The 27,371-nt window shown below is 42.1% G+C and overlaps 2 protein-coding genes across 2 annotated transcripts; both read right to left on the minus strand.

The window, feature by feature from the left end:
• Positions 1 to 369: 369 nt before the first annotated feature.
• On the minus strand, positions 370 to 11,657 carry LOC112217981 (transmembrane protein 88B). Its single transcript, XM_024378603.2, has 3 exons — positions 11,274 to 11,657; positions 8,782 to 9,079; positions 370 to 2,155 (listed from the first exon to the last, which is right to left on the minus strand). The coding sequence occupies exons 2-3, from the start codon at positions 9,076 to 9,078 to the stop codon at positions 1,928 to 1,930; spliced, it is 525 nt and encodes a 174-aa protein (XP_024234371.1). The 5' UTR covers position 9,079; positions 11,274 to 11,657; the 3' UTR covers positions 370 to 1,927.
• Positions 11,658 to 16,874: 5,217 nt separating this feature from the next.
• nbl1 (NBL1, DAN family BMP antagonist) lies at positions 16,875 to 27,278 on the minus strand. Its single transcript, XM_024378594.2, has 4 exons — positions 26,986 to 27,278; positions 24,914 to 25,094; positions 18,681 to 18,792; positions 16,875 to 17,688 (listed from the first exon to the last, which is right to left on the minus strand). Exons 2-4 carry the CDS (start codon positions 25,084 to 25,086, stop codon positions 17,443 to 17,445), a joined length of 531 nt encoding a protein of 176 aa, XP_024234362.1. The 5' UTR covers positions 25,087 to 25,094; positions 26,986 to 27,278; the 3' UTR covers positions 16,875 to 17,442.
• Between the last annotated feature and the right edge of the window lie 93 nt (positions 27,279 to 27,371).

A 27,371-nucleotide genomic window follows, 5' to 3' on the forward strand; every position in this document is an offset into this window, starting at 1 on the left:
CATGTCCTTAATTCCATTCATACACAGTAATTGAGTAAGACATGCAGGCTACTTTAAAATGTTTACTTGAAATATGTCCTGTGTTACAGTACTGTCCAGAGTTAATAAAAAAAACTAAAACAGTCGATTATATTGCTGTGTGAAAATGGGTTACATTAAACCCCAGTTAATATGGCCACATTAGGGGGAAATGAATAAGTGCATGTACGAGTCAGTACATTTGAAGTTGGAGAGTTTGAGGAGTCTGGAGATGACAATCAAACCCTCTCCCATGCAGAGTGAGTCATTCCACTGCACACCCACTGTACTGGCACTCCCTCTATCACCATTAGTGCTTGAAGTGTGTGTAAGATGCAACATCAACACAAGTATGTCAACAGGTTTATTCTTCAATAACATACATTTACAGAATGTGGATTGGCTACAACCATCAACTGTTCTGATATAGTTCATAGTTCAAGCAGGAGAGTCTATTGAGTTCAATTCACTTCAAGTCATAATTTAAGTTGATTCAAATGTATAGCTAAATTATGAGATGGGGATTTTTGGTTGGGTGCTTATGCTCGATACACTGTGTAAATGTGTGTCTGCCTCAGACAACAACATGACTACTGGATGCCATCTTTCCATGAGTAACGTCTTTCAATCTCAAATGATCAGGCTGTATCACAACCGGCCGTGATTGGGAGTCCCATAAGGCGGCACACAACTGGCCCAGTGTCGTCCGGGTTTGGCCGGTAAAGGCCATCCTTGTAAATAAGAATTTGTTCTTAATTGACTTGCCTAGTTAAAGGTTAAATTGAAAAGAATTATGATAAACAGCGATTAACATACTATTGAGTAATGCTTTCAAAGTAGTAGACCATGTTGGTAGGAAGAGAGGCACTCTATTAAGTAATATCACATAGAACCACACTGTCTCTCAGGAGCAGATTGAGGAATGTCTAGGCATAATCTGATATGAATCATACCACACATCATATAAAGATCTATGTGAGATAATGACAGCGAAATGTCCATGGATTTAAAACTGTATATCTATTTGAACTGAGTGTCCTCGCCATTAGCCTCTACTATGTGTTATTTCAATCCTTGGAGACGTTATCAGCCATTAGAAAAATACCTACAGATAGACGGATCAAAGACTTGGCATTTCAGCTCCAATTCCTTTTACGGTGGCCGCAATTAAGGGGAATTACCAGTAATGTGTTTACATATAAGTCAATTACTAGGTACATAGAAATGTAACGTTGGTAGGATCTGATAAGTACAAAATTAGTAATGACGGCTCTGTTAAAACACATCAGAATGATTTTTAGCAAGAAAATATGCCAATATACTAAACAAAAAAACAAACACAACAGAAAAAGAAAAGGCTATAATTCTGTCTCATCCCGTTCACACATGACTGATGTAGAGCAACCTAGGCTACTTTTATGAACTATACTTACATTGAGGTAGCTTACATGGCACTTTTACAAGATGGTGAATATAATGAAATCAATAGAATGAACAAAATCTGCTAAATAAGTAAGCTTGTAAACATATTTTCCTTCCATTCTAGACATTTGAGTGACAGTTACATTTTTCTGCTACATCAAGATTCACAACCATATAAGTTAGCAGATAATTGAAAATAGATCAATATACATAACCAATACAAATCCACAGAGAAGAGCTGCTAGCATATTCCACCCTTACCTCCACTGTTTCCTTCTGACCAGCAACAGCCCTATAGCCACATGTAAAGCTCTGTCTTTAAACAATTGGACTGGTTCACATTGTATCCATTCGATTGTATGACATTCATTACAGTTTAAAAGGACACTAAATAGATTTGACACTGCGATTCTCCAGGACTCGATTCTCTCTTGACTGTTAACCTATTGAACTCTTTGAACACTGGTTTATTCGAGCGTTGGTCCAATCAGACCCAGGCACGGACATCACCCCCCCAGTCCAAGCCCCGTCCATGGTACCATGCACCTGTTATTGGCTGAAACAGCAGCAGGAGTCGCAGCCTCCGGAGCAGCCCACAGAAGATGGCCGCCGCCACCACCACCAGCGGTGACATCATCACAAAGCCCAGGATGATGAGGGCGGAGCAACTGTTGTCGTCGAGGTAACGGCAGATAGGAGAGGGGGAATCTAGGACCTGTGGGGGTAGAACACAGACTGTTACATTCAGACAGAAACACACTCCAGTGATAGGGACAATTCCATTGATACAGTATGTGTTTCTGAGTTGTTTTTGATAGTGATGCAAATGTTTGTGCTTTAGTTTAACTGAACAGAACTGAGGGGGAAGAAGAGGTGTGTGTGTGCGTGTGTGTACACAAGAGGGACCATAAGACGGAAGGTACTGGGGTGTGTGACAGACTCTTTTCCAGTTTCCCTCTGCTGTTCACTGTTCAGATAAGAAGCAGCCCAGAGCTGCCAATACAATCCCTAGGCTGTCAATCACCTGTAAGCACGACAGAAAGAAAACAGGAGAGATATATAGAGAGAGGGAAAGAGATAGAGGGAGGGTGAGAGAGGGAGGAAGGAAGGTGGAGAGAGAGACTGGGATGAGATTAGAGAGACAGAGAGACAGATAGGTAATGGAGCCCCTGCTCTGCTTACTAGACTTGATCATCATCTGTGACATACATCTGTGACATACATTACATAAACCAGGGTGGATACCTGCTCATTGAACATCTCATTCCAAAATCATGGGAATTAATATGGAGTTGGTCTCCCCTTTGCTGCTAAAACAGCCTCCACTCTTCTGGGAAGGCTTTCCACTAGATGTTGGAACATTGCAGCAAGGACTTAAGATTTCCCTTCACTGGAACTAAGGGGCCTAGCCCAAACCATGAAAAACAGCCCCAGACCAGTATTCCTTCTCCACCAAACTTTACAGATGGCACTATGCATTGGGGCACGTAGCGTTCTCCTGGTGTCCGCCAAACCCAGATTCGTCCGTCGACTGCTAAAGTGGTGAAGCATGATTCATTACTCCAGAGCATGCATTTCCACTGCTCCAGAGTACAATGGTGGTGTGCTTTACACCACACCAGCCGACGCTTGGCATTAAACATGGTGATCTTAGGCTTGTGTTTGGCTGCTCGGCCATGGAAACCTATTTCATGAAGCTCCTGAAGAACAGGTATTGTGCTGACGTTGCTTCCAGAAGCGGTTTGGAACTCTGTAGTGAGTATTGCAACCGAGGATAGATTTATTTTTTAAAGTTATGCGCTTCAGCACTCAGCGGTCCTGTTCTGTGAGTTTGGGTGGCATATCACTTCACGGCTGAGCCGCTGTTGCTCCTAGACATTTCCACTTCACAATATCAGCTCTAGCAGGGCAGACTGACTTGTTTTGAAAGGTGGCATCTTATGATGGCGCCACATTCAAAGGCCATTTTACTGCCAATATTTGTCTATGGAGATTGTATGGCTGTGTGCTTTGTTTTTATACACCTGTCAGCAACAGGTGTGGCTGAAATAGCCAATTCCTTCTGTATACATAGTGTACTATATACAGACACTGTCAGCAAGAGGGAAGAAAGAATGATACAGATACACAGAGTGGGACAGACAGGCAGACAGACACGCTCATGCACACACAAACAGACAGATATTCAAAAATGCACAAAAACACTTACATACAAGTACACAAACACTCAGTGTGTTCTCGTTAGGGCTACATTCTATAAGAACCCTCTGGCATATAATTCTCTCTTTGTCAGCATTTTCAAGAGGAATTTCCCCACCCACCTTAACTGAACGCTGCAACCTCGAGCCATCATCAATCTACACACACACGCGCACATGCACACATTTTCTCCACTTTATTCTTTCTGTCTTGTCAGCATAGGCATGGGCCCAGCTGGGGACTAGTTGGCACTAATTCAACAATCATGTCTTCTCATGGATATCCTCTCTCACTGTCCAATCCTTCACTTCTCCAACAGTTGATTGACATTCCCAACTGTGGCAGGCAGCAAGGGTCTATACTGGCACTTGTTATATTATATATAGTAATGTTCACAACATACTATTAGGCTACACATTACACATTACACATACCACTCACATTCTGTATATTTGTACATCCTTCCCAGCCATCACTAATGAAGACATCTTGAAAATGCCAGTGTCTTCTGGACACTTTAAGACATGAAGAATGAATTAAAATAAAATAAATAAAATAAATAGCTATTGATTTAATTAAATGCAACTTTCCAAAGAAAGAGCAATCAGTGTGTTTGATCGTACACAAACTTCTTCCAAATGTCAAGAAAGTTAGCAAACAGCAGTAAAAGGAAGACAAAATACAACAGAGACATATTTTAATGAAACATCAATAATGGAGACAAGCAAGGCCACCTGGCACGGTGCCAACTCTACCAGATGAGGGGCTGAGGAAATATGACCGCACAGAGCTGTCAGAAGGTGATTTGGGTAGCTTACTTTTCGCCAAGGGCAACAGCTGTAGATCTTAGAGGACACTTTGGCATCATTATGAGACTGATAGCGTTTACTGACGTGTTCGCGCCATGAATCTGGTCCTCATGGCGCGTCTAAGGAGGACCGCTTCAAAATGCACATCATAATCCTGTTTTAGACACAGTCCACCTGTTCTTAAAGGTGGTCTTACGTGTTTGTCAGACGCTTGTCAGACGTGTTAAAGAGATTGAACGGGATCTTAAGCACTTACAAATCCATAACATATTGTACGAATTGGAATTGGTAACATAATTCGGATTACAGAATATTTTATGTATTTTTTGCTGGACGGAACATATCATATACAAAATGGATGACGTAGTACACAATTGTGCACAATTTCCGGGGACCCGTTTTGGCTTGTGAACACTACTTTCAAAACTACTGGCTGACATTATACAAAACCTTTATAAAACATCTTTAAAAAACCTCTTGCACTTAGCCATCCCGGATCCGGGATCGTGAATACAGCCTCAAGCTCATTACCATAACGCAACGTTAACTATTCATGAAAATCGCAAATGAAATGAAATAAATATGCTAGCTCTCAAGCTTAGCCTTTTGTTAACAACACTGTCATCTCAGATTTTCAAAATATGCTTCTCAACCATAGGAAAACAAGCATTTGTGTAACAGTATTCATAGCTATTCATAGCTAGCGTAGCATTTAGCGTTAGCAATTCAGCAGGAAACATTTCCACAAAAACCAGAAAAGCATTCAAATAAAATCATTTACCTTTGAAGAACTTCAGATGTTTTCAATGAGGAGACTCTGTTAGATAGCAAATGTTCAGTTTTTCCAAAAATAATATTTGTTTAGGAGAAATCGCTCTGTTTGGTGCGTCACGTTTGGCTACCAAAAAAAAACGAAAATTCAGTCATCTAAACGTCAAACTTTTTTCCAAATTAACTCCATAATATCGACTGAAACATGGCAAACGTTGTTTAGAACCAATACTCAAGGTGTTTTTCACATATCTCTTCAATGATACATCGTTTGTCGAAGTGTGCTTTCCCTCTGAATCCCAGGAGAAATTGCCCACAACTGAAGATTACTCGCTGATTTACACAAAGGACACCAGGCGGACCCGTGGTAAATGTAGTCTCTTATGGCCAATCTTCCAATGATATGCCTACAAATACGTTACAATGCTGCAGACACCTTGGAGAAACGGCACGAAGCTTAAGCTCGTTCATGGCACATTCACAGCCATATAAGGAGACAATGAAAAACAGAGCCTCAGAAATTCTGCTGATTTCCTGTATAAGGTTTCATCTTGGTTTTGCCTGTAACATGAGTTCTGTGGCACCCACAGATAATATCTTTGCAGTTCTGGAAACCTTAGAGTGTTTTCTTCCCAAAGCTGCCAATTATATGCATAGTCGAGCATCTTTTCATGACAAAATATTGCGCTTAAAACGGGCACGTTTTTTTATCCAATAATGTCATACTGCCCCTAGAGGTTCAAGAGGGAAAATACAGGTTCAAGGAAAGGTTTCCTGTAATGCAGGAAATGTAAAACTTGAAGTTTATTTGAGGTTTAAAAAGGCCTCTGAAGTTTGTAATTTCCACTTGATTTTCCAGTACGAAAAATGTATCAACCCCTAATAAAAAGTCAATTCATTATAATCCACATAATAATTCACATTTCCTGTTGCTGCAGGATTATTTTCCTTTTGCAAGCAAAATGCATCAGACACTTTCTTTATTGATTGCTGACATGTAAAACATTTTTGGGATTGTATCAACAGTGGACTAATGAAGCAGGATAGTTTTTGAGTGGAATTTCCCCTTGAGTTCTTAAAAGTGGTCTATTGCCAAGATGCATCCAGCAATATGTCTACCTTTCTCATTCATTTAGTATTGAGTAATATACTGTAGTATAATAGGCCAATGAAGTGATGTCATCTTCTGGGTGATGTCTAAAGACGGATGAGGCTGACAGAGGTTGACAGGGACGTCATATCTTACCCAGAAATGTAGGGGTATCTGTCTGCCCTTGATCCAGGGTGTTCCCAGAGCCAGTGCTGAAGTCACACAGGGTTTGCCCCAGAGTTCTGTACTTGCCCCCTACTCTTCATACTCTACATACTCCCACTTGGACAGATACTTGAACCTCAACGTCCTGTCCCACCCTAAGGGTGTGTCTGTTTGCCTCTGGTCCAGGGTGTTCTCGATGTCGATTCCATGCACAACAAGAACTGAATTCTACCATTCTTTAGATACTTGGGCATGCCCGGTATATTTTTACTGTGTTGGTTAGGGGGGAAGGAATCTTTCATTTAAACTCATGTTCAAACATCTTCATGTTAGAGCACGGCAGATAGTTAACTATCCACTAGTGGGGTTCGTATTACGTAAAGGTTATTTTAGTTCCATTTAAGTGATAATGCCTGAGAAGCCGGTGCTATCTAGGGTTGCTAGAGACGTTCAGTCTTTTTGTTCTGTATCTATGGATGCGACCCAGTCGTTCAGTCTTTTTGTTCTGTATCTATGGATGCGACCCAGTCGTTCAGTCTTTTTGTTCTGTATCTATGGACGCGACCCAGTCATTCAGTCTTTTTGTTCTGTATCTATGGACGCGACCCAGTCGTTCAGTCTTTTTGTTCTGTAACTATGGACGCGACCCAGTCGTTCAGTCTTTTTGTTCTGTATCTATGGACGCGACCCAGCCGTTCAGTCTTTTTGTTCTGTATCTATGGATGCGACCCAGTCGTTCAGTCTTTTTGTTCTGTATCTATGGATGCGACCCAGTCGTTCAGTCTTTTTGTTCTGTATCTATGGACGCGACCCAGTCGTTCAGTCTTTTTGTTCTGTATCTATGGATGCGACCCAGTCGTTCAGTCTTTTTGTTCTGTATCTATGGATGCGACCCAGTCGTTCAGTCTTTTTGTTCTGTATCTATGGACGCGACCCAGTCGTTCAGTCTTTTTGTTCTGTATCTATGGACGCGACCCAGCCGTTCAGTCTTTTTGTTCTGTATCTATGGATGCGACCCAGTCGTTCAGTCTTTTTGTTCTGTATCTATGGACGCGACCCAGTCGTTCAGTCTTTTTGTTCTGTAACTATGGACGCGACCCAGTCATTCAGTCTTTTTGTTCTGTATCTATGGACGCGACCCAGCCGTTCAATCTTTTTGTTCTGTATCTATGGATGCAACCCAGTCGTTCGTTCTAAATGTTCCATTGCCATACTGGCTGGCAACATTCTTATCCCTTGCTTGCTAGCCAACTACGGCTAACTTGCAGTCACGTCAAAAAGTGCAGCCAGAATTAAAGCAAAGTAGTTGCATTTGCGTTTGTTTAAGCTGTTTTCTAGTGACATTTATTTGGATACATCCATAACAATAAGCTGATGAGGTGGGATTTCGCCCTGGCATAGAAAACGTGCTCACTCGTCAGGACACTGTCATTCAGAGGAGCTAGCCAACAACACAGCTACAGTAAGACAATAACTTCAAACTGAAGCTGGAAGACTGCCAATGAGTTGCGTTTCATTTGACCTTTTTCAATTGACAATTTTTTGTATATATCCATTAGAATGATGCCAGCTGAATCATGATTTTGACTGGCTGAGAAACGCTGCCTGCCTGTCTGTTTCAACCCGACTCACAACACGTTCATTACTATGGGACAGCAGGAGATTGAATTTGAATATTGAAACAATGTTGCAAATGTCAGAGAGACAAACAGCAAGGTTTATACAAATCTCTGCTGTTGAAAACTAAATGTTAGTCTAAAAGAAATGTGAGATAATGTCTAGATGCTTTTTATAGTGGAGATCAAGTTTATAAGTTGCTTGGCTGGGCTGATGAGACAATGGATTGCGCAGTAAGATGGAACAGAGTAAATAGGCATTTTAATGTCATAGATTTAGCCGGTGGTAACTTGTGGAATAGACACCGGCTGGAATGCGGTTTTAATTCATCAGCATTCAGGATTAGACCCACCTGTTGTAAAAATGCAAATAAGCTGTTTAAAGGGTTGCCATGGGTTACAGAGCTCAACCTCAGGGCCAATCAGCTATGATCATGATTCTTGTGTGGTTCCCTGGCAGAGTGAGCCAGTGTTCAGCTCAGCATCAGGTCACATATTAACCAGGGATGGGAGACTGTGAGCGGTACTGACTTGACTGGAGACGCTCTGTGACCTCAATTCTGAGATGAAATCCTACCAAGCACCAGGAAATGGCAGTCATAAGGAATTGGAATTCTAACCACAATATTCTGTTGTTGTCAAAGTTTGTGTTAGAGACTTTGAGTAGCGCTATAAGCGGGCCACTACTTACCCGTGAGTGGCAGAGGAAGCCGGCGTAGAGAAGCAGTGAGGCGGGCAGCAGGACCAGGGCAAACACGGCCACCAGGACCAGGACACACACCAAGGCCAAACCCACATTCCACAGCAGCAGCCCCGCACCGCATGCCACACAGCCACAACTGCCCCGACGGCTACCCCATGCGCTGCCCTCACTGTGGGCTGTGGGAGGAGGCAGCATCTTCACCCTCTCACCCACCCAGAACTCCTCCTGCTCCTTCTCCTCATCGCCTGAGCTCCCCGCGTCCAGATCCAGGTCCACCCCACACATCCTGATGGAGAGAGAGCGAGAGGGAGGGAGGGAGACAGTAGGAGGAAAGAGAATAATTTGATACATTTAACCATGTAGTGTTATCAGGAGGAGAATGTCATTTTTCATTGTTGTGGTTTAATCCTACTTTTCCTACAATCACTTTTTCTCTATTTCCCCACACGTTGATGCATTTACCACTGGGATGTTATGGCCCACCACACAGCTTTGTGACTAAATTAATGTTTGATGGAGAGCTCTAAAACAGACTTTAACAAACAGAACAAATGTACTATATATTTGGTGTAAAGCTGTCTGATCTGTGATGATGAAATATGACTAACGTGGCTGATTGTCATGTTTCTCACTGTTTTGAGTTACACAAACACAACTTTTCAGGCGATTTACCGATCAAGCTAATTTCAGAATAGGAACCTTGCTAGGCTGTGAGAATGTGAATTACTGGAGGAGGTTTGCTTGTGTAGATTGTCATGATTTGTGCCAGTGCCAGCAGCCAGGAGTGAAGCTATTTCAATAATTGAAGTCTGATAATAGCACACCAAACCTCATATGAGTGGAGCAGCTGGCCTTTTCCACATTCCAATAGAGATCCAATCTCATGTATCGGTTAGATGTTTATCCTGTCATATAATTCCTTGATTTAACGCAACGCTCAGTTTTAACCGTCATGTAGATATTTTATTTAGCAATAAAATGGGTTTGTAGGCCTTATGACTATTGAGGTATGCAAACAAATCCAGGAAAGGAAAGACTTATTGATCCCTCGACCTCCCTTTTGCATCTATTACAGTGGGTGAAAGTCCACTTTGTCTCACCGTCCAGAAATGTTTTAACTTCCTTTTCCTGTGTTAACACAATGAGTCCCACCACGACACCGGAATTCATTTGGAATTCTGACCCTTTGTAACATGTGCATGACGCTATGACGCTCAAAAGCTACACAGGAGTTGTTAGAAGGTAAAGGCTTCTTCTACATAGAAGATCCAAGAAATCCAAGGACATAGTGTCTATAATACTGTAATACGCTCACATAGTTACTGTAACAAACTCCAAACTCCACGTTTTGCTTTGCTTATTTGAGCTGTTCTTGCCATAATATGGACTTGATCTTTTACCAAATAGGGCTATTTTCTGTATACCACCCCTACCTTGTAACAACACTTTGACTCAAACGCATTAAGAAGGAAAGAAATTCCACAAATTTACTTTTAACAAGGCACACCTGTTATTTGAAATGAATTCCAGGTGACTACCTCATGAAACTGGTTGAGAGAATACCAAGGGTGTGCAAAAGTGTCATCAAGGTAAAGGGTGGCTGGTTACTTTGAAGAATCTCAAATATAAAATATATTTTGATTTGTTTAACACTTGTGTGGTTACTACATTATTCCATATGTGTTATTTCATAGCTTTGATGTCTTCACTATTATTCTACAATGTAGAAAATAGTCAAAACAAAGGAACATCCTGGAATGAGTAGGTGTGTCCAAACTTTTGACTGATATTGTGTCAATGAGAGAGAGAGAGAGAGAGAGAGAGAGAGACAGACAGACAGACAGAGAGAGACAGACAGAGAGAGAGAGAGAGATTACTGTTTATATTTCCAACCTTGTCCTCTCCTGTTCTTGTTGTGCCACAAACACAATATAGACTTAAATAAAATGTCCCAGTTACCCTTACCATCACATCCAGATACATTTAATGATATTGTGTCCAATAAAGGTATATGCTATCATTCTCTTTATCATCACCCCCACAGCCCTTCCACTTAGGCCTATCCCCACCCCATCCCTGTCACTCAGTGGAATCAATAACAGCGATCGATCCCGCATTCACCTCCCCACCCCGCCAAGACTCTGATTGATCCATCATTCTGAATTCAATCAGTGAGACACCTTCACCGGAGCAGCAGCACCGCAGGACCCCCAGGAAATATCACCTCTTATTGAACACATTAATACATTCTAGACATTCTCACTACTATAAATAACTTTCATAGCCAATACTGTCACAATACAACAATTATTTTCCTCCAATAAATGTATGTTTGTTTGGTGTTGATGTTTCTTGTCCTTCAGTTTAGCTTCATACACATTTTTTTCTCTTAAGATACAGTATTTCACAAAATAAAACAATGCAAGCTGAATTTTATTCCAAATTCTACATGGAATAAATAATATGACATTTGCACCCACCTCACTCTGTCTGTCACTATTTCTCAGAAGTCTCCTTTGCAATTGTTGACCCCAGAAACAGGAGCAGGTGCTGCCAAACTCTCTAGAAGATGTCAGAATAAGGCGTTTGCTGAGAACAGTAAAAACAAACAAAACAGCACCTTTTAGGATTCGCACCTATTGCCTTTTGCAAGACAGTAGCACAGCGATGCGCGCGTTCTGCATGCGAGTGTATAGATGAGCAGTGCGCCGAGCGGTGCGCGGGGCGCGTGCTGTGAGTGGGTGTAGGTTACTATGTGTGTGAGAGAGAGAGAGCGAGAGTCCACCTCATCACAATCGGAAACGGCACTGTCCTCTTCAACATTAGTGACTTCACATGCACGCGGTGGAGTGAAAGTGAAATAACGGGGACGAGCAGAGCACACCAATAACACTATTAGCCTATTCACCAGTTTGAATGATGTCCCACTTCAGGCACGTGCACAGATAGGGCTCTATCTGTGTCAAGGTCGCCACCCCCTGTCCGTTGTTTGCGCCTGATAATCTGCCCTGTAGAGAGCTCGCACGCGCCCGGTTGCGCCCTTTCCCCAGTCTGCCCTGTATGGAGATTGCGCGCACCCGGTATCCAAACATGCATGGCTTGAGAAATGCGGTCACTGGTAAAGTATGTACCTAGTTCAAGTGTGTACCTAGTTTAGTGTACCTAGTTTAAATATCAACAGTGCTGCCACAGTAGCATAACATTTGATTAACACTTGATAACACTTGATTTAGCCTACATCATCATAATTCGGTCTGGTTGGCTGATGAGTGAATGTTGTTGCAGAAATAAATAGGCCTATTCTAAGAAAGAAAATGTCTCGCTACAGAGGCATTTGGTAGGCCATGTTATGAATTTGAAGATATGAATTATGAAAGTTTTAAAAAATCAAGCATGGGGGTGCTCTTTGTTCATTTTGAGCACCTGCCCCCTTAAAGGTCTGTGCACGACCCTGTTCCATTTATATTCCCTATTCTCTTTTATCCTGAATCGCCATTTCCAACCTTTACCTCACTTTGGAAGCTCATCTAACGTTTTTAACTCTTTAAAAAAATGCTTTTATCCAAGCTCATCTACAGCATCATAGACTTCCTCTCATCTACAGCTCCCACCGTATCACAATGTTAATTATCTGGCTTTTTCAAATGATTAAAAGCTCTGGTAAAGGAGGATCATATTAGTTTGAACCCCTCAAAGATGAGAAGACCAAAGCCATGCAGGGGCAGCGCAGCAGACACCCATCTCTTGGCCATAAACTGATTTTAGGCAGGGATTATGTAGGTATACAGGCTCTATTACTGGTAACCTACAGAGGGGACATGGAGGTAGTGATTACTTATCTCTGTAGGCTACGATAGTCAGACATGATGGGGTCCTACGCCTCCACACAACCCCTTCTAATGTCGCACTCTCACACTAGCGGATGCAGCAGTCCCTCCCAAACAAACAAATACACACACTCACTCACTGACACACTCACGCAATCACTAAACACATTCACTCATCTTCCGTTGCTGTCTGTAGGACTGGTCCGGGCCCAGTTGTGGAGTGATGATGACATGGTTGACAATCCATGAATAGAAAACTCTCCCTGGAGTATTTTCTCTCTCGCTCTCGCTCTCGCTCCTGCACCTATCCCTCCCTCCATTGATTGACCACTCTGTCATTGAGAGACAGACAAGCACGGCAATCCTTACAATTTGACTTAAACTGAAGTTAATCAGATGGAACAGAGAGGAGAAGGGAGGAGGTAGAGAAGGAGACAGGAGAAACAGATTAGAAGGAGAAGATAGTGAGGTTAGATGTAAAAGAAAGGATCAGGGGAGGAGAAAAGGGAGATAATTAACATGTTTGAGTAAATTCATTTATCTTGCATCCTGTTTAAAACAGAACGATGAGTTTGTGCTTGGAATAGGGGGAAGGAGATTCGAGAATGAAAATAAGCTTGATGAAAATGACCTTTTCCCTGGAAAACCACCCTGGGTAGTCCTCTCTCACTGATACTCAGGTCAACTCCATGCAGTCACACTGACACCTGCTGGTTTGTTTGGTTATGGTTGATCTTTATTGTTCTTTACCTAATCATGTTTATTTGTCCATTGAAAGGTTTGAATTTTTTTAACTAAAAAAAATCTGTGTGTTTATACCTTTTCCTCTCAATGCAAAGCAGCTGTAAATTACTGGAACTTCATATCGGCCTGAATCTTTCTAGTGTCTCTGTCTCTCCCTCACCTCAGACACCCCACTGATCCCTCTACTGAGCAGAGAGTTGGATTAATGGACTAGCTGAAACTGTTCTCTCTCTCTCTCTCTCTCTCTCTCTCTCTCTCTCTCTGTCCTCTCTATCTCTCCTCTCTCTCTCTCTCTCTCTCTCTCTCTCTCTCTCTCGCTCTCTCTCTCTCGCTCTCTCTCTCTCACTCTCTCTCTCAGAACTCCCCCTCCAGGCTTTTAGTCACTACCAAACTCAATCTACAACACCCCACTCTGGGTTGCCATGACATCTCATCAGAAAGATTTCTATTTTAGTGGATTTACAGGTCAAAAGCACTTTGTGATGAAATGATCAGATGACAGTTAACTATCATAATCCTGAGACCCGGGAAAAAAAGTTTAGCATTTATTATTATTATTCACATAAAGTAGGTGTTTGGGGGGAAAAAACATGTTTCCAAGACATTGTTTAGAAAAATTGTGTTATTTATCTTTTATTGAAAGTGCAACATTTTCCTCTGTAGTGGTTATTCGGACGTGAATATGAAAACATTTACATTACAGTCAATGGGTATAGAAGGTAAAAAACATAGTTGCAGCATCTGGGTGTCCACTACAGAGGACATTTCTTGATAAGCTCTTATTTAGATATTATTTAATGTTAAAAAATGATTACACAGGCCTGAAAACTCACTTAACCATTTGTGAGATATTCAATTACGAGAAACAATTTGAATATCAAACTCACAAAAAGTTTCATTAATAATTACTCACACTTCTTTTCAAATTTCCATAAAATGTGCTAATTTTGAAGGCAGACATTTTTTAAGAACCAGGAAGACAAAGTTGTGAATATCACACCACCACACATGTGATAACATTGAAAAGCCCAGACTGTCCTTTCAAAGGGACAACAGAACTTAATACAAAGATATGGACCAAGAACTGATGTCCACTAGAAAGGACAAAAAATGAATAGCTGGGTCTCAGGAGGATAAAGGTATAAAATACACATTGTCCATATGAACTTAAACACAGATAATTGAGCAATTAGCTGGTGGAGGAAAATGAGTGGGAATTTGCATTAATTTACATTACATTTGAAATTGTGAAAACAGATCATTGATACGTACAATAATGCCTAATTGTTGTGTGTGTGAGTTTGTGTTGGAGTTTTAATGCCTGTTGTTTAATGGTGGTTAAAATGGGTGGAAAGTCCTCTGTGTGTTTGCTCTGTATGTTATTTATCAGTAATCCGTTTCTGTTCTAGAACAACATCCGTGTCCATGGTGACTGCTGCAGGCAGAGAGGAGTGAGGATGAAAACCTCCCCAATTCACACTAATCTAAAGTCTACAGTTAGGATCATAACACACACAGCCTAAGCCTCTGTACTTTAGTAAACATCAGAAACACTATGGTGTTAGTTGCCTATATTATTGCAAGATGAAAATGATGTAGGTGAGATGAGAAGGACTGTGGATTGAGAGGTAGCCAATGCAAAGAGATGGAAAATGCTGCAACATGTTTTCATATCCTTACACTTCTGTATCCAAATGTTGCATTTGTCTCTTTTCTTCTGATCACAGGACGATTGCATTTACAGCACATGCATGCTGCTTCATCTCTAGCAAGATGCCCTCTGCAGTACCTTCTTTGCACCAACAGAGAGCAGCATAAACATCTATATGAACATACTAGTCCAAGATCACTTGTCCAATATACAGTGGGGCAAAAAAGTATTTAGTCAGCCACCAATTGTGCAAGTTCTCCCACTTAAAAAGATGAGAGAGGCCTGTAATTTTCATCATAGGTACACTTCAACTATGACAGACAAAATGAGAAAAAAAATCCAGAAAATCACATTGTAGGATTTTTAATGAATTTATTTGCAAATTATGGTGGAAAGTAAGTATTTGGTCAATAACAAAAGTTTATCTCAATACTTTGTTATATACCCTTTGTTGGCAATGACAGAGGTCAAACGTTTTCTGTAAGTCTTCACAAGGTTTTCACACACTGGCCCATTCCTGGCCCATTCCTCCATGCAGATATCCTCTAGAGCAGTGATGTTTTGGGGCTGTTGCTGGGCAACACGGACTTTCAACTCCCTCCAAAGATTTTCTATGGGGTTGAGATCTGGAGACTGGCTAGGCCACTCCAGGACCTTGAAATGCTTCTTACGAAGCTACTCCTTCGTTGCCCGGGCAGTGTGTTTGGGATCATTGTCATGCTGAAAGACCCAGCCACGTTTCATCTTCAATGCCCTTGCTGATGGAAGGAGGTTTTCACTCAAAATCTCACGATACATGGCCCCATTCATTCTTTCCTTTACACGGATCAGTCATCCTGGTCCCTTTGCAGAAAAACAGCCCCAAAGCATGATGTTTCCACCCCCATGCTTCACAGTAGGTATAGTGTTCTTTGGATGCAACTCAGCATTTTTGTCCTCCAAACACGACAAGTTGAGTTTTACCAAAAAGTTCTAAAATGGTTTTGGTTTCATCTGACCATATGACTTCCTCTCAATCTTCTTCTGGATCATCCACATGCTCTCTCGCAAACTTCAGATGGGCCTGGACATGTACTGGCTTAAGCAGGGGGACACGTCTGGCACTGCAGGATTTGAGTCCCTGGCGGCGTAGTGTGTTACTGATGGTAGGCTTTGTTACTTTGGTCCCAGCTCTCTGCAGGTCATTCACTAGGTCCCCCCGTGTGGTTCTGGGATGTTTGCTCACCGTTCTTGTGATCATTTTGACCCCACAGGGTGAGATCTTGCGTGGAGCCCCAGATCGAGGGAGATTATCAGTGGTCTTGTATGTCTTCCATTTCCTAATAATTGCTCCCACAGTTGATTTCTTCAAACCAAGCTGCTTACCTATTGCAGATTCAGTCTTCCCAGCCTGGTGCACTTCTACAATTTTGTTTCTGGTGTCCTTTGACAGCTCTTTGGTCTTGGCCATAGTGGAGTTTGGAGTGTGACTGTTTGAGGTTGTGGACAGGTGTCTTTTATACTGATAACTAGTTCAAACAGGTGCCATTAATACAGGTAACGAGTGGAGGACAGAGGAGCCTCTTAAAGAAGAAGTTACAGGTCTGTGAGAGCCAGAAATCTTGCTTGTTTGTAGGTGACCAAGTACTTATTTTCCACCACAATTTGCAAATAAATTCATTAAAAATCCTACAATGTGATTTTCTGGATTTACAGGCCTCTCTCATCTTTTTAAGTGGGAGAACTTGCACAATTGGTGGCTGACTAAATACTTTTTTGCCCCACTGTAGCTGACTAGTCCAAGATCACATTCCCACCACATTATGACAATAATAGACAAAAAGGCATTAAGTAAATCATAACAGATAGAACTGCATTGATAAGATTGAACAAAAATAGCTTTATTCTCATAGGAGAAGCAATCATTGGAACATATAGCATTAGGTCAGATACTAATGCAAATTGGTGATAAACAGAAATTAAGGCAAGAAACTTTGTAGCTCTATGCTTTTTTTTAATACACTTTTCAAGACAGATTTACAGATATAAGACTACAGCTTCAAAAGTCTATAGCGTCAGAGTGCATGCCTGGGTGCATATGTGCGTGTGTGTAGGATTGTTATATTTGTTGTCCTCCTAAGTGAGAAGTCGGATGACAAAAACAGTTTAGATAAACTCGTGTCTTTGTATGTGTTCACTTATACTGTGGTTGTCTGGTGAAGAGTACAGCATGAGGGAGCTTGGTTGCATGTGCTTTTATAAGCAGTTATCATGTGAAGTGAAGTTTTACTTTCAAAGTGCTTTTAAGCTGTAGAAACAGAGGTTGGATGGAAGAGAAGGGAAATGCATCAAGTGCTGTAACTGTGTGTAGAAGAAACAACTTGTGGAGAGGTTTGGGAGAAGAATCAGGAATGGAGAGAGAGGAAGTGTCAGTGGTGATCGAGCGACCTACCCTCCATCAGATGTGTGTGTGTGTGGCTCTGTGTGTGTGTGAGCGTGCTGAGAGTGTGTGCCACTGTGGTGGCTCTCTGGTAGGATAGGGGGGTCTTGGGCACTCTCTGATGGGTATAGCTGCATCAGTGCCCCCTCCTGGGCTCCCTCCTTACTGCATGACTGGCAGCTGCAGTGGAGGATCCTCTCCACCAGCTTATCCACACGAGGAGCATCATCACTGCCCGGGCAGTCCAAAGTCACCTATTCACACAACGCACAATGCATTACAGACATGCCACATGCACCCCTCGCCCCGCCCCCTCAGCACAAACACACGCACACATGCATACACACACACAAAGACAAAGCACTGCCAGGACTTTCTCCTAGAGTCTTCCACACATGTCAGTCTCTGGCAGAGAGTTTTAAGACAAAGCCTCTGCATCCATCTTCAAACAATGTAGCCCACTCTGAGTAATGTTGTGATTTCAGTAAATCAGTCAAGCTTGACACAGCTGCCAGACCAACAATAGGAGGCTGGATCTGAAATAATTTGACAATGCACCATCATGGTTGGAAACGGCAGAATATTCAATCTGGAGAAAACAATTAGCACACTTTTATGCTCAGAGAACTGTTTTTAGTCAAGCTATAAAAATCCACAAAAATGTTATCCAGCATCAAAGGCATGCCTTTGTGAATCCAAAATAGTCATAATCATAGTCATAAATAATTTATCAACATCTGGATTGATAAGGCACACTTCCTTTTTCAATATTGTATACAGTACATCAATCAAGTTTTTTCTCGAGGCATAAAGTCACCTCACCTGTGTGGTCCCAGGCCCACTCCTATCCTACCTGTCTGGCTGCTCTTTAAACTACATACACCTCAACACAGGGCCTTTGTTGTTCCAGGACCTTGGAATCCCTGGCTACTAAACAGGCAGGCCCATTAAAGGACAAGAAAAACCTTGAATGTATTAAATGCAGGACCAATAGTTGTGGTCGTGTGTTTCTGTAGGCTACTGGGGGTGTGGTTAGGTGTACTAGGGGTTTGTGGAAGTGTCTATATTCAAAGAGTAGTGTTACATTAGCTGGTGTGTGTGTGTGTGTGTGTGTGTGTGTGTGTGTGTGTGTGTGTGTGTGTGTGTGTGTGTGTGTGTGTGTGTGTGTGTGTGTGTGTGTGTGTGTGTGTGTGTGTGTGTGTGTGCGCGTGTGCGCGTGCATGTATGTATTTGCGTGTGTACTTACCACCTCCCACTGAGTCTGTGCAGGCATGCAGGAGTCACAGTGCACCAGGGACTCAGTGGACTGGGGGAAGGTGTTGGGGACGCTGTAGCTGAAGCACTGCCCCAGACACGCCCTGGAATGATAGGGGAGAGAGGGAGGAAAGAGAAAGAGGGAAGATGTCGCCATTCAGCTTTGATATCTGTATGTTTTATGGCTGATTTTATTCTGGAGGTGACCATTACACACGGGGCCAGATTAATGCAGGGGCTTGGGCCCAGGACCGTGGGGGGCCCAAGAGGCAGCAAAAAAAAAAACATTATGTAAAAATAATAAAATAAAGGAAACATATACAGTATATATTATACAAGTCATCTCTCTATATATATTTTTTTACTGCAACCGCCAACCACAGGAGGATTCAGGAGCCCGCTTTCAATGAGTGTAGACAGCCTGCTGCTGCTCTGCTAATCATTAGATTGGGGATGAGAGGGGGTAGGAGGCACACATGGGTAACTGGGGGGCTCTGCCTTGATTGGGTAACTGCATAGTAAATACATGTGACTGGTCAATTGTGAGTCAGTGGCTTACACATAATTGTTTTTATAATATTTGCTTTATCCAACCACAGGAGCCCGCTATGAATGTTCAAGAGAGAGCTTAATTTAGCCACAGAGGCTTAATAGTTTCTCAAAAATAACTGTGGATAACATTTTATCATAAGCGCATACAGGTAACTGCCAAAATAAAGGAAACACCAACACAACGGTGTTTGCCCACTACGAGTTGCCAGAACAGCTTCAATGCGCCTTGGCATATATTCTACAAGTGGACCTAAATCATGCCAGGAAAATGCACCCCACACCATGACCATATTATTTGTATCCCTCATTTACTCAAGTGTTTCCTTTATTTTGGCAGTTACCAGTTGACTACAGTCAGGAAGGCCACAATTTGGCCACCAAATATACAACTTGTTGCATTGTGGCCATAGACATATAATCCATAGAAGGGTTTTGGAACCTCTTACCCTTGCAATTTTACTATTAAACTTGTGTGTACACAGGCAATGACAGCCAGTACTGACTTGAATGGGAAATGCCATCTATGGATTATATTTCTATGGTTGGTTGCCTATTGTACATTTCTAAATACAATCACGTGAAAAAACCTAAAGTTTGGAAAGCAAAGGCCGACTGCTGAAAAATGTCTGTAGAATCAATATAATTTTTTTTCTATACAACTCCCAATGTTTAGGGAACAGCAGTAGGTCTACTGTTTTTCAAAGTAGCTCATCTTGAGATAGGCTATTGCCAAGATGAGCGTATCAGCCATCACCATGAGTAGTAGTGTCACGTTCGTTATAATGAGTGGACCAAAGCGCAGCGTGCGTAGAGTTCCACATATTTATTGAGGTGAAACTTCAAACAACAAATAAATAAATGAACGTGCAGTTCATCGCACACATAGCACTAAACACAAACAATATCCCACCACACAGGTGGGAAAAGGACCACACTAAGTATGATCCCCAATTAGAGGCAACGATCATCAGCTGTCTCCAATTGGGAATCATACTCACACCAACATAGAAATTAAAGACTAGAACACCCCCTAGCGACGCCCTGACCTAAAACACCATAGAGAACCCCGAGGGCTCTCTATGGTCAGGGCGTGACAAGTAGCCTATGGCTTTATCTTCATCATTAGTGAGTCCGTGTGCCACAGGGAATTTTATTTAGTAGCTTATAGCCTGTGATAAATATATATATACAGTACCAGTCAAAAGTTACTCACTCAGGGGTTTGTCTTTCTTTGTAGTATTTTCTACATTGTAGAATAATAGTGAAGACATCAAAATTATGAAATAACACATGGAATCATGTAGTAATCAAAAAAGTGTTAAACAAATCAAAAATATATTCTTCAAATTAACCACCCTTTGCTTTGATGACAGCTTTGCACACACTTGGCATTCTCTCAACCAGCTTCACCTGGAATGTTTTTCCAACCGTCTTGAAGTCTTGAGTTCCAACATATGCTGAGCACTTTTTGGCTGCTTTTCCTTCACTCTGCAGTCCAACTCATCCCAAACCATCTCAATTGGGTTGAGGTCGGGTGGTTGTGGAGACCAGGTCATCTGATGCTGCACTCCATCACTCTCCTTCTTGGTCAAATAGCCCTTACACAGCCTGGAGGTGTGTTGGGTCATTGTCCTGTTGAAAAACAGATGATAGTGGTAGCCATGCTGGTTAAGTGTGCCTTGAATTCTAAATAAATCACTGACAGTGTCACCAGCAAAGCACCCCCACACCATCACACCTCCTACTCCATGCTTCATGGTGGGAACCATTCACCTACTCTACAGTGGGAAACGTTCACCTACTCTACATCAGCACACCTGTTAACTGAAATGCATTCCAGGTGACTACCTCATGAAGCTGATTGAGAGAATGCCAAGAGTGTGCAAGATTATGTGCTGTCATCAAGGCAAAGTGTGGCTAATTTGAAGAATCTCAAATATAAAATATATTTTGATTTGTTTAACACTTCAAGACTGTTGGAAAAGCATTCCAGGGTAAGCTGGTTGAGAGAATGACATGAGTGTGCAAAGCTGTCATCAAGGCAAAGGGTGGCTACTTTGAAGAATCTCAAATATATAATATATTTTGATTTGTTTAATACTTTTTTTGGTTATGACATGATTCTATGTGTTTTGATGTCTTCACTATTATTATACAATGTAGAAAATACTAAAAATAAAGAAAAATCCTGGAATGAGTAGGTGTATCCAAATGTTGAACTGGTACTGTATATACAAAAGTATATGGATGCCCCTTCAAACTAGTGGAATCGGCTATTTCAGCCACTCCTGTTGCTGACAGGTGTATAAAATCGAGCACACAGTCATGCAATCTCCACAGACAAACATTGGCAGTAGAATGGCCTTACTGAAGAGCTCAGTGACTTTCAATGTGGTACCGTCATAGGATGCCAGCTTTCCAACAAGTCAGTTCGTCCAATTTCTGCCCTGCTAGAGCTGCTCTGGGCAACGTTAAAGGCAGTATTGTGAAGTGGAAATGTCTAGGAGCAACAGCGGCTCAGCCACGAAGTGTTTGTCCACACAAGCTCACAGAATGGGACCGCCGAGTGTTGAAGCGCGTACGCATCGTTTGTCCTTTGTTGCAACTCGCACTACATCAGTACAATAACTGTTCGTCAGGAGCTTCATGGAATGGGTTTCCATGGCCAAGCAGCCGCACCCAAGCATAAGATCACCATGCACAATGCCAAGCATCAGCCGGAGTGGACTCTGGAGCAGTGGAAATGGATTCTCTGGAGTGATGAATCACGCTTCACCATCTGGCAGTCCGATGGTAGAATCTGGGTTCGGCAGCTGCTACAGCATACAATGACATTCTCGACAATTCTGTGCTTCCAACTTTAGTGGCAACAGTTTGGGGAAGACCCTTTGCTGTTTCAGTATGACAATGCCCCGATGCACAAAGCAAGGTCTATACAGAAATTATTTGTCGAGATCGGTGTGGAAGAACCTGACTGGTCTGCACAGAGCCCTGACCTCAACCACATCGAACACCTTTGGGATAAATTGGAATGCCGACTAAGAGCCAGGTCTAATCGGCCAACACCAGTGCCTGACCTTACTAATGCTCTTGTGGCTGAATGAAAACAAGTCCCCACAGCAATGTTATAACATCTAGAGGAAAGCCTTCCCAAAAGAGCGGAGGCTGTTATAGCAGCAAAGTGTGGCGACCAACTCCATATTAATGCCCATGATTTTGGAATGAGATGTTCAACGAGCAGGTGTCCACATACTTTTGGTCACTGTAGTACAGTGCATTCAGAAAGTATTCAGACCCCTTGACATTTTCCACATTTTGTTACGTTACAGCCTTATTCTAAAATTGTTTGTTTTTTCATGTTTGCACATTTATTAAAAATTTAAAACAGAAATACCTTATTTACATAAGTATTCAGACCCTTCACTATGAGACAAAAAATGGAGCTTAGGTGCATCCTGTTTCCATTGATCATCATTGAAATGTTTCTGCAACTTAATTGGAGTCCACCTGTTGTAAATTCAATTGATTGGACATGATTTGGAAAGGCACACACCTGTCTATATGAGATCCCACAGTTGACAGTGCATGTCAGAGATAAAACCAAGCCATGAGGTCGAAGGAATTGTCCGTAGAGGTCAGAGACAGGATTGTGTCGAGGTACAGATCTGGGGAAGTACTAAAAACATTCTGCAGCATTGAAGGTCCCTAAGAACATAATGGCCTCCATCATTCTTAAATGGAAGAAGTTTGGAATCATCAAGACTCTTCCTAGAGCTGGCCGCCCTGCAAAACTGAGAATTCGGGGAGAAGGGCCTTGGTCAGGGAGGTGAGCAAGAACCCGATGGTCACTCAGACAGAGCTCTAGAGTTCCTCTGTGGAAATGGGAGAACCTTCCAGAAGGACAACCATCTCTGCAGCAAAGGCATCTAAAGACTCTCAGACCATGAGAAACAAAATTCTCTGTTCTGTTGAAACCAAGATTGAACTCTTTGGCCTGAATGCCAAGCATCACATCTGGAGGAAACCTGGCACCATCCCTACGGTGAAGCATGGTGGTGGCAACATCATGCTGTGGGGATGTTTTTAGCGGCAGGGACTGGGAGACTAGTCAGGATCGAGGGAAAGATGAACGGAGTAAAGTATAGAGAGATCCCTGATAAAAACCTGCTCCAGAATGCTCAGGACCTCAGACTGGAGTGAAGGTTCACCTTCCAACAGGACAATGCTCCTCAGCACAGGAGTAGCTTCGGGACAAGTCTCTGAATGTCCTTGAGTGGCCCAGCCAGAGCCCAGACTTGAACCCGATCGACAACTCTGGAGAGTCCTGAATATATCTGTGCAGCAACATTACCCATCCAACCTGACAAAGCTTGAGAGATCTGCAGAAAATAATGGGAGAAACTCCCCAAATACAGGTGTGCCATGCTTGTAGCATCATACCCAAGAAGACTCTATGCTGTAATCGCTGCCAAAAGTACTGAGTAAAGGGTCTGAACACTTATGTAAATGTGATATTTCAGTTAATTTTTATTTTTATAAATTAGCAAAAATGTCTAAAACCTCTTTTTGCTTTGTCATTATGGGGTATTGTGTGTAGATTGATGAGGAAAAGAAACAATGTAATCAATTTTAGAAGAAAGCTGTAACGTAATAAAATGTGAAAAGAGTAAAGGGGACTGAATACTTTCCAAAGGCACTGTATATATTGTAATGACCTGACTAGATCATAAAGGAACAATTGTCCAGACAGAGGATTGAGTTTACGAATTGGCAGTTTATTAAACCAACTTTACACAGGCTACTGTTTGGCCGTAGCCCACGCCAAATAAATTAAAGGTAACCCACAAGCCAATCGTGACCTTCTCTTGTGAAGCCTAGACGTAAGAGAGAGAACAAAGGCTAAACCTGGTCTTAACTTCCAATGCTCCATCCCCCTGCCCAACCCCCCTCCACGCCACTCCGCCAACCGCCAGGATGCCCGGCATCAGAACATTCCAGGCATTCCCGTGGTTGGTAGATAGCAGGTTGATTGGCATGTTGGACCCCGCGAACACTGGGTACTGGTAAGTACAACACAACCACCTACTAGTCTAACACATAACACACAGCTGTCTGTGCGGGTCGCTACAATATCTTGCCTCCTCATACTGTACAATATGGTACGCTTCATTGGCCTGGGCTATTGTTTGCTGGAATTAAAGACCAGATTGATCTCAGTTTGTGAGAGTAGCCACTGATTTCGGGAATTTGTGTGGTATTACAAAAGATTCAGCTCATGCCTTCTGTCATGTAAATTATGTAGAATAGCATGAAATTATTTTTTAAAAGGCCAGAAAGACGGGCCATGGTAACAAATGTTCCCCATGTGTGGAAATCCTAAAACAGTTATGATGCCCTGGGTGCACATTCAAATTAGGTGATATTGGGGTAATTTGGCCATTCAAAGTCAAACTTCATTCCTGCTTTCAGTTATTAAAAGGAGTCATTCACCCTCTTGAAAACAAATGCCTGTGCATATGTGCTGTGTTGTATGGACTTGAGTTTGTGTGCGTGTGTGTGTGTGCGTGTGTGTGTGTGTGTGTGTGTGTGTGTGTGTGTGTGTGTGTGTGTGTGTGTGTGTGTGTGTGTGTGTGTGTGTGTGTGTGTGTGTGTGTGTGTGTGTACCACACTGACCTGTTTTGGATAGAGCGAGGCTGGCAGCCGGTGTGCCCGACTATCTGTGTGATGTTCTTGGCCTCGCACCAAGCGCTCTTGTCAGGGAACAGCGCCAGACGGTTGATGTGAGCGGGCGGTGCTGCTGAACAGAGCGCAAGCAGCGCGCAGCAAATCACAATTCTTTTCCACATGACTGCACCTTAAGGAGGATTAAAAAATATAGATTTAAAATAATAATAATAATAATATGTATATATATATGTATATATACATATATATATTGTTATAATAGGTCTAGCCTACTTTACCTGTTGTTAAGTATTTAATGTATATTGTTTTACATAGCAGACTGTTTTGCACAAGAAACCAAATTGTAAAATGTGTGCCATTATATGGTGGATTACATAGCTTTCATATAGCCAGTTGCTGGTTTGCAGCATTCTGGATCCTCTTCTTCAGTAATCCATTTAAACACGGTAATGACCTGCACTGAGCTGTGCTCACATGGCCGAATTGGCTCTGGCTTTGGCAAATGGAGAAAAACAATTTGCTTGGTTCAAAGTAGCCCAGCAGACAGAGAGGGAGAAAGGAAGAGACAAAGGGGGAGAGAGGGGAGATGTCTGCTTGATACACACAAAGAACATAGTTTCATTACAGTTTTTCTCATTTGTTGTGTAATGCCATGACATGTTAAATATGACAATGGCCAGTGACAGTGCCTTGTGAAAGACTAACGTGTGGCCTTGTGTCAACTGTTGTCTAGCTCAGTGGTTCTCAAACCTCTCCTCAGGAACCCCCAGCCGTTCCAGAGCTAGCACACCTGATTCAACTTGACAATTAACACAATAAAGAAACCTATGCCATTTTGACCATATAACATGGCTAAATACGAAAAATGAATCCTGTATTGTTCTTCAAAATGTTATTTCTAGCACATTTTGAAATAGAGAAAGGTGGGTTCTATACAGCACCAAAAGGGGATTTAACAAGGGCTGTAACGACAGTGAAACTTTTTTTTTGTGCTATATAGAACCTAAGGAACGTTCTTAAGGAAGGTTCTTTAAAGCACAATAAAGGTTCAATTTAGAACCATATGAGCATGGTTCTTTAAATAACCTCCAAAAAGGGTTCTAGTATAGCACCCAAAAGGGATCCGCTATCGTTACGAGTCAAATAACCCTTATTTGGCACTATATAGAACCATTTGTTTTTAGTGTGTACCACCTGACTCTAATAAACTATCAACCTCCACAAAATCTTTTCTCTGGTTTCTTTTAAAGCTGCGTAGGTCGGTTTCGTCATTTACGAACGTCTACAAAAAAACTCTCTTGTTTCTTATAAAGTTAATAGGTCACGTAATTTCGGCTACAAACCTTTCCACAAATAGAGTTTTACTTCCATGGATTTTTTAGTATTGAAGACGCTTTGCTGTGCCTTCGGGCAAATAACATTCCTAAAGAATTCAATATCCCTGTGCAACGACCAACTGCCCTGCGGCTGTAAAATTGAGAGCGTGAGAGGCGATTGGTGAGGGAAGGCATTTACAAGAAGAAGCGCACAAGAAACTGTGGAACATTAAAATACGTGCTAATTCTACAGATGGGGCTGCTTCGTGCATTCTAGCGCTTTTCTTTACTAACATAATTATACACATTTAGCCTTTATAGGTCTAATTACTTGAATGAGTAAACCTTTTGACTCTATGGGCCTAGTTTATAATCAGGTCATAAGATATGTATAATGCTGAACCACTATTCTAAGAAAAAGGCTACAGTGTATAGCAAAATAACTGACAAACATGCGAATTAAATAGGGTAAAACTCAAATATTTAATGATCATGTAGGACTATATGTTCAGCAAATAATCATCAGACAGCTCCACAGAATAGAACCCCAGGAAACAATTACGACGCGCTTCTCAAAAAGGAAAGGTCAGTTTTCGGGACAAATTACAGCTCTCAATAAACACTGTATCGAAGTTTGCAACGTGACATTTGGTGTTGTAACTCTTTGGCATCTCTCCGAGACAGAGAAAGGGATCAAAACTTTGCGTCTGGACAGGCTGTTAGTTTAAAAAAGCGTTCACTTACCGTTGGGAATCACCGAAATGCAGCAATATCCCGCTGAGACCCCTCACTAGATCTTCAACGCCCGTCTCTCCCAACCCTCCCTCGCCACCCGTCCCGCAGGAGACAGGAGAGATGCGTGGAGTCTATGCGCTGTAGTTGCTACTTGGAAATGGAAAATATAACTGCTTTCAGAAAGGCAAGGTTCATAGAAAACAATTACATCATCCGCCAGAGAGGGACGGTCATATGGAGAGGGGTGAGGAGATAGTTTCTAATGCACACTATCTGTCTCCCAGTCCATCAGCGCACTGGGTCCCTCCCCTCCCGCCCGTGCTCTATCCCTCCCGTCCGGAGTCCGTTTCCACCTCTTCTCCCCAAAAACGTTTCACCGGTAGGCTGTCATTTCG

Source organism: Oncorhynchus tshawytscha, linkage group LG02 (assembly GCF_018296145.1).
Source record: "Oncorhynchus tshawytscha isolate Ot180627B linkage group LG02, Otsh_v2.0, whole genome shotgun sequence".
Classification (NCBI taxonomy): Eukaryota; Metazoa; Chordata; class Actinopteri; order Salmoniformes; family Salmonidae; genus Oncorhynchus; species Oncorhynchus tshawytscha.

Bases quoted from the DNA above. Each gene is read 5' to 3' on its own strand.
- nbl1 (XM_024378594.2), bottom strand. From the start codon at position 25,086: ATGTGGAAAAGAATTGTGATTTGCTGCGCGCTGCTTGCGCTCTGTTCA. The intron at 18,793-24,913 runs GTCAGTGTGGTA...CTATCATTCCAG, and splicing joins CCTCGCTCTATCCAAAACAG to GGCGTGTCTGGGGCAGTGCT. The intron at 17,689-18,680 runs GTAAGTACACAC...TTGTGTGAATAG, and splicing joins CACAGACTCAGTGGGAGGTG to GTGACTTTGGACTGCCCGGG.
- LOC112217981 (XM_024378603.2), bottom strand. From the start codon at position 9,078: ATGTGTGGGGTGGACCTGGATCTGGACGCGGGGAGCTCAGGCGATGAG. The intron at 2,156-8,781 runs GTAAGTAGTGGC...CTACCCCCACAG, and splicing joins GCTTCCTCTGCCACTCACGG to GTCCTAGATTCCCCCTCTCC.